This window comes from Eriocheir sinensis, chromosome 47 (assembly GCF_024679095.1).
Source record: "Eriocheir sinensis breed Jianghai 21 chromosome 47, ASM2467909v1, whole genome shotgun sequence".
Lineage (NCBI taxonomy): Eukaryota > Metazoa > Arthropoda > Malacostraca > Decapoda > Varunidae > Eriocheir > Eriocheir sinensis.
Genome location: NC_066555.1, coordinates 7,133,030 through 7,140,529, shown reverse-complemented (window position 1 = coordinate 7,140,529; position 7,500 = coordinate 7,133,030). Strand labels below are relative to the sequence as shown.

General features: G+C 46.4%; 1 protein-coding gene across 4 annotated transcripts in view; it reads left to right on the top strand.

The window, feature by feature from the left end:
• The window catches only part of LOC126981323 (rap guanine nucleotide exchange factor 1-like), a 123,095-nt gene that overhangs the window by 13,967 nt on the left and 101,628 nt on the right, over nucleotides 1-7,500 (top strand). For all 4 annotated transcript variants that reach the window (XM_050832314.1, XM_050832315.1, XM_050832316.1 and 1 more), the window contains exon 2: nucleotides 1-650. This exon is cut by the window's left edge and continues 777 nt beyond it. In XM_050832314.1, the coding sequence (XP_050688271.1) occupies nucleotides 563-650 (88 nt within the window). In that variant the 5' untranslated portion in view covers nucleotides 1-562. The remainder of the gene's footprint in view (nucleotides 651-7,500) is intronic.

Below are 7,500 nucleotides of genomic sequence, written 5' to 3'. Positions count from 1 at the left end.
GAAGAAGAAGAAGAAGAGAAAATTGTGGAGTTGACCAGGAAAAGAAAAGAAAGGAAAACTCGTGCGTAGAGGAAAGAAGACAGAGGTAAAAAAAAGAAGAAAAGAAGAAAATAAGGAAAAACAAATGAAGTGACTTGGAAAAAAATTGAAAAGAGAAGAGAAAAAGATAGAAAAAAATTTAAGGTGACCAGGAAAATAAAATAAAGGAAAACTCGTGCGTAGAGGAAAGAAGACAGGCGTAAAAAAGAAGAAAAGGAAAATAGAAAAAGAAAAATTAATGTTGAAGTGACCTTGAAAAATTTGAGAAGAGAAAGATAGGAAAGATGTACAGGTGACCGGGAAAGAAGAAAAGAACACTTGTGGGGAAGAAAAGAAGAAGAGAAAACAAGACAAATGTGTTGACAAGAAAAAAAAAAAAACGCCTGAAAACAATAAGAAAAAAAAAATCAAGTAAGGATAAAGCTGGAATAATTAAGCATCAGGCGAGGTTAAAGTGGAAGGGGAGGAACAGTGCAGTGGACAGGTGTGCATGGTGGAGACAGGTGTGTAGGGGTGGGAACCGATGTGTACGATGCGGCAGCGGATGTCCAACGGGGTGGCTCTTGTGCCTCTTCACGAGCACGAAGAGTTCCAGAAGTGGTGCCTCTCAGGTGAGTGTCTCTTGTTGTCGTGTAACAGTACAGGCGGCTTTACACGGCAATGTCTTCATCCCAGGTGCCGGTAAGCGCTGGCTCGTGTAACAGTGAAGGTTTTTTTTCACAGGGCAATGTCTCCATCCCAGGTTCCGGTAACCGCTGGCCGGTGGAGTTTCCGGCCAAAGGTTACAGCTTCGCGCTTCGAAAACGACATCATCAATGAGGACTCAACGTTATGAAGAACGACTCCAGCGACTCAGGGCCGCTTTCACAGACGTTTTGCTTGTTTTGATCGTTACCAATGGCTGTTATCGCCGCTATAGTATTTCCACGTAAAACTGGCCGATGGGGTAGTGGCGGCTGCGGGGTTAGCCTAGCCCCGCACCTTGCCACACACTCTCAGCACCTCTCGCTTCCTCTGCAGCCGCCACTACCCCATAGGCCAGTTTCACGTGGAAAACTATAGCGTTGATTCATTGTTAACGATCAAAACAAACAAAATGACTGTGAAAGCGGCCCTCAACCTCTTTACGTTGGAAAAGAGACGACTGCAGGGTGATTTGATCCAGGTCTTCAAATACTGGAACACGTTCAGTAATGTCTATCACCCCAAACATTTTGCGCGGTAATCCAACCCGAGATCAAGAAACAATGGTCAGCCAATTTAAGCGGACCTGTGGGGTACAGACATCGGCATGAGTTATTTCTTGAACGAGTCATCCGCCACTGGAACAGCCTTCCTGCAAAAGTAGTTAGTGCGAAAATGATCAACTCCTTCAAGAATCGCATTGATCGTCCCTTTGCTGCATCAGGAGTGTGTGTGTGTGTGTGTGTGTGTGTGTGTGTGTGTGTGTGTGTGTGTGTGTGTGTGTGTGTGTGTGTGTGACAAACAGGTGTGGTAATGGGGCTCAGGAGGAGGAGGAGGAGAAGAAGAAGAAGAAGAAGAAGAAGAAGAAGAAGAAGAAGAAGAAGAAGAAAAAGGAGAAGAAGAAAAAGAAGAACAAGAACAACAACAACAACAACAACAACAACAACATGATGAACAACAACAACAACAAAAAGAAAAGGCGCAGGAGTTTGAGTTTAGTGGAGACGAACGAAGAGAGAGAGAGAGAGAGAGAGAGAGAGAGAGAGGGCACAGTGCCAGCCGAGGGTTATACTTACTCGGCTTTTGTATGGCGGGACTTGGCTCAGGCCGCGCCGTCTGCAGCCCGTGCCAGGAGGAGGAGGAGGAGGAGGAAGAAGAGGAGGAGGAAGACTGGCTGACCTTACTGTCTGTCTGCCCTCTCTCTCATCATCATCATCAGTTTGTTCAGCATCTTCTTCTTCTTCTTCTTCTTCTTCTTCTTCCAGTTTCCTCGTCTCAGTTTCCTTTTTTCTTCCTCCTCCTCCTCCTCCTCCTCCTCCAGTCTCTCCTTTTCTTTTTCCCTTCCACATTTCTTCCTCTTGCACTACTTATACCCCTCCTCCTCCTCCTCCTTCTCCTCCTTCTCCTCCTCCTCCTCCTCCTCCTTGTTCTAATTTCTATCTTTTCTTCATCATTTAATCTTCTTTCCTCATTTCCTCTCTCTCTCTCTCTCTCTCTCTCTCTCTCTCTCTCTCTCTCTCTCTCTCTCTCTCTCTCTCTCTCTCTCTCTCTCTCTCTCTCTCTCTCTCTCTCTCTCTCTCTCTCTCGTGTGTGTGTGTGTGTGTGTGTGTGTGTGTGTGTGTGTGTGTGTGTGTGTGTGTGTGTGTGTGTGTACGCGAACCTCGTAGGCCTAGCGACAGTATCCAGACTGCGACAGTGACCCTTCCCCTCCCCTCCCCTCCCCTCCCCTCCCCTTTCTCTTGCATAAGATCTCTGTTTTGCTGGTGTCTTGTGGCCTTTGTCCAATAGAAGGGGAGGGAAGGGGAGGAGAGGGAAGGGGGAGGGGAGAGAAAGAGGGGGTGAGAAAGCTGTGGGGGAGAGGAGGGAAGGGAGATGAGTTGAGGAGGGAAGGGCAGGAGTAGAGAGAGAGGGGGAGAAGGGAGAAGAGGGGAAGAGAAGGAGGAGGAGGGAAGGGTAGGGGAGAGAGAGGGGGAGAAGGGAGAGGAGGGGAAGAGAAGGAGGAGGAGGGAAGGGTAGAAGAAGGGAGAAGAGGGGAAGAGAAGGAGGAGGAGGGAAGGGTAGGGGAGAGAGAGGGGGAGAAGGGAGAAGAGGGGAAGAGAAGGAGGAGGAGGGAAGGGTAGGAGAAGAGAGAGGGGGAGAAAGTGTAGGGGTAGAAGAGAGAGAAGGGGAAGAAAGGGAGGAGGAGGGAAGGGTTGGGGAGAGATAGGGGGAGAAGGGAGTGGAGGGGAAGAGAAGGAGGAGGAGGGAAGGGTAGGAGAAGAGATAGGGGGAGAAGGGAGAGAAGGGGAAGAAAGGGAGGAGGAGGGAAGGGTAGGGGAGAGAGAGGGGAGGAGGAAAAAGAAGGGAAGAGAAAGGGAAGGAAAAGAGGAGGAGAAAAAGATAGAGAAAATGTGAAGAGGGAAAGAGAAGGGAAGAGAAAGGGAAGAGAGAGAGAGAGAGAGAGAGAGAGAGAGAGAGAGAGTGTAGAAGGGAAGGGAAGGGATGTTTTGAGAGACAAGGAGGAGTCACGTGATGGGAAGAAGGGGAGATGGAAGGAAGGGAGGAGGAGATAGTGTGACAGGGTACGAGGAGGAGGAGGAGGAGGAAGAGGAGGAGGAGATGGGTGTGCGGTAAGGTACTGCATAAGAGGAGGAGGAGGAGGAGGAGAAGGAAGTATGGGAGAATGAAGAAGATATAGAGGGGGAGATAGGAAGGAAAAGTAGAGGAAAGGAAAGGAAATGAGGAGGAGGAGGAGGAGAAAGAATGGAGGAGGAGAAGGAGGAGGAGGAGGAGGAGGAAGAAGAGGAATGGAAGAGAAGGAAGAGGAAGAGGAGGAGGAAGAAAAGGATGGAAGAGAAGGAGGAAGAAAAGGATGGAAGAGAAGAAAGAGGAAGAGGAGGAGGAAGAAGAGGAATGGAAGAGAAGAAAGAGGAAGAGGAGGAGGAAGAAAAGGAATGGAAGAGAAGAAAGAGGAAGAGGAGGAGGAAGAAGAGGAATGGAAGAGAAGGAAGAGGAAGAGGAGGAGGAAGAAGAGGAATGGAAGAGAAGGAAGAGGAAGAGGAGGAATGGAAGAGAAGAAAGAGGAAGAGGAGGAGGAAGAAAAGGAATGGAAGAGAAGGAAGAGGAAGAGGAGGAGGAAGAAAAGGAATGGAAGAGAAGGAAGAGGAAGAGGAGGAGGAAGAAGAGGAATGGAAGAGAAGAAAGAGGAAGAAGAGGAATAGAAGAGAGGGAAGACGGCGCCATCCCCTTTCCATTCCCCTTCTTTATTTTCTTCCTCTCTTCCTCCCTTTTTCATTTCTTCTTCCTAGTTTTCCATTTCATCCTTTCATCTTTTTTCTCTCAACTCTTTCTCTCTCTCTCTCTCATTTCTCTCTCTTTATTCTTTCTTTCTCTTTCTTCATTCTCTTTCTTCTCTACTTCCTTTCTTCTTCTTCTTCTTCTTCTTCTTCTTCTTCTTCTTCTTCTTCTTCTTCCTCATCCTCCTTCATATCGAGGAACTTCGAATACAAGACGCCGGGAGTTATGTTATCCTTGTATAATTCGCTGGTAAGGCCCCACCTGGAATACGCCGTGCAATTCTGGTCTCCTAATTACAGGAAAGACATTGAATTACTTGAGAGAGTACAGCGCCGCGCCACGAAGATGATACCATCACTGAGGACGAAACCCTATGAAGAACGACTCGAGCGACTCAACCTCTTCACGTTGGAAAAGAGACGACTGCGGGGAGACATGATACAAGTCTTTAAGTACCTGAACAAGCTCAGCAACGTTGATCACTCCAAACTCTTCACGCTACAAACTAACCTGAGAACAAGAAACAACGGAAAAACAATTCAAGCAAAGCAATGCAATACCGACATCGGCAGGAGTTATTTCTCGAATAGAGTTGTTCGCCACTGGAACAGCCTTCCTGCAGAAGTGGTTAGCGCAGAGACCATCAACTCCTTCAAGAAACGCATTGATCGCCACTTTGCTGCAACAGGAGTGAACTGAACGTTCCCAAGAGTAGGTACACAAGTGCTTTAATCCTTCCCTGCAAGCCACTCCTGTGGCAAACGGATTGATTAAATCACTGAACGCAGGCAGCCTAGTAATGAGCCAACAGGCTTTCTGCTGCCTGCTAGTCCATGTTTCCATGTTTCCATGTTTCTTACTCAAGAACAGTAGTAAAAGAACTATGATGGGAAGAATCTCTCTCTCTCTCTCTCTCTCCTATTACTGCAAAAGAAAAGTGACGTCAAGTGGGCACACAGAGAGAGAGAGAGAGAGAGAGAGAGAGAGAGAAACTATGCCACTACCGATGCTTTTGTTGCTATCCGTCTGAACAAGTGCTCTCTCTCTCTCTCTCTCTCTCTCTCTCTCTGACTGATGAGGTGTGGATGGATGTGAAAAAAATGAGAAAATGAGGACAAGGACAGTTTTTTTTAGATAGAGAGAGAGAGACTGGCGTAAATACATGTAGTTCTAAACCACGTGTGTCTCGAAGGAAAAAGAAGAAGAAGAAGAAGAGGAAAAAGAAGAAGAAGAAGGAGAAGAAGAAGAAGAAGAAAAAAGAATAGGAGTTAAAAGAGGAGATGGTCATGATGGTAGAGGAGGAGGAAGAGGAAGAAGAAGAAGAGGAAGAAGAAAAAGAAGAAGAAGAAAAAGAAGAGGAGTAAGAGGAGATGGTCATGACTGGTGGAGGAGGAGGAGGAGGAGGAGGAGGAGGAGATGGTCATGGCAGTGGAAGAGGAGGAGGAGGAGGAGGAGATGGTCATGGCAGTGGAAGAGGAGGAGGAGGAGGAGGAGGAGGAGGAGTAGTGTAACAATGATACTGTTTAATACTGAAGTTCGTATTGCTGCTGCCTCCTCCTCCTCCTCCTCCTCCTCCTCCTCTTCCTTTGGCCTGGGAGGTGCCGACAGACGTGAAGCAAACTGGGGTCTTCTTCGATGGCGGAGGAAGAAGAAGAAGAAGAAGAAGAAGAAGAAGAAGAAGGAAGAAGAGGAAAAGGAGGAGGAGGAGGAGGAAGAACAAGAACTAGAAGAAAGAGGAGGGTAAGAAAAAAAAGTAGGAAGAAGAGGAGGAGGAGGAGGAGGAGGAGGAAGAACAAAGAAGAAGAACAAGAACTACAAGAAAGAGGAGGATGAGAAAAAAAAGTAGGAGTTGAAGAAGAGGAAGAAGAAGAGGAGGAGGAGGAGGAGGAGGAGGAGGAGGAGGAGGAGGGAGCTTAAATTCACTCTTTTTCCCTTTCATTTTCCCTTGGCCGGAGGGAGAGGTGGGTGGGGAGGAGCCTTCATCTATTCTACCCTGTCCTCCCACATGTAGATTACTAGTAGTATCGGTAGTTAACAGACTCCCTCGCCATAGTCCGACTGGTCTTCTGGTGTCTGTTCTTCCTATGTATTCCTATGTATGTATCCTGTTCCCTTTCCGTTCCCCTCCCTTCCCATCCCATCCATTCCCAGCCCTTCCATTCCCTTCCCATTCCTTTCGTTTCCTTCCATTTCCTGCCCATTCCTTCTCTTCCCTTTCCTTCCGTTCCCTTTTTGTTCCCCTCCCTTCCCATTCCATCCATTCCCAACCCTTCCCTTCCTATTTCTCTCCTTCCTATTCCTTTCCTGCCCATCCCTTCCCGTGCCTTCCCATCCTTCCCCTTTCCTTCCGTTCCCTTTTCGATCCCTTCCCTTCCCATCCCATCCATTCCCAGCCCTTCCCTTTCCTGCCCATCCCTTTCCTTCCAACGGTGGCGACTATGATATAACAGCCAAATTAAGACAGTGACCCCTTTCTGGCAACACTTCCTCGGTCCCTTTACCCTTTAGTGGGATATCGTGACATATTTATTTGGAAACGTTTTGGACTCACTCACGTATTTGGTAAGGCTTTCGTAGAGGTGGTTGAGGGTATTTCCATTGGTACTAGTGTTATGAGATTTGTGGTAGTTTGACAAGGCTTTCGTAGAGGTTGTTGTGGGTATTGCCAAGGGTAGTTTTATGAGCCTAATGATAGTTTGATAAGGCTTTCGTAGAAGTTGGTGTTAGTATTGCCATTGGTAGTTTTATGAGCCTAGTGTTAGTTTCAGGCTTTCGTAGAGGTTGTTGTGGGTATTTCCATGGGTAGTGTTATGAGCCTATTGATAGTTTGATAAGGCTTTCGTAGAGGTTGTTGTATTAGTATTTCCATGGGTAGTTTCATGAGCCTAGTGATAGGTTGACAAGGCTTTCGTAGAGCTGGTTGTGGGTATTTCCATGGGTAGTTTTATAAGCCCCGTGATAGTTTCGTAGAGGTTGTTGTGTTAGTATTTCCATGGGTAGTGTTATGAGCCTAGTGGTAGTTTGACAATGCTTCTGTGCCCTGAACGTAAAAAAACAGCCCCATGGGACGCTGACTCATATCCCCTGTGGCTTTGGGTTATATAAATTTTGTCGTGAAAGAGCCGAGAGCTTCCCAGAATATGGCCTTACACATTTATTTATAGTGGGTGATCTTGTTCTTGTTATTTCCATTGTTGTTATTTATATTCTTGTAGTCACTGGTATTATGTTTTTCCTTTAGTTTCCTCTTGTTCATCGCCATTACCATAATCCTGTTTTCTTCTTCTTCTTCTTCTTTTTGTTGTTGTTGTTGTTGTTGTTGTTGTTGTTTTTCTTCTTCTTCTTCTTCTGTTTCTCTTTCTTCTTCTTTTTCTTCTTCTTCTTCTTCATCTTCTTTTTCTTCTTCTTCTTCTTCATCACCATCATCATCATCATTATCTTCTTCTTCTTCTTCTTCTTCATCTTCTTTTTCTTCTTCTTCTTCTTCTTCTTCTTCTTCTT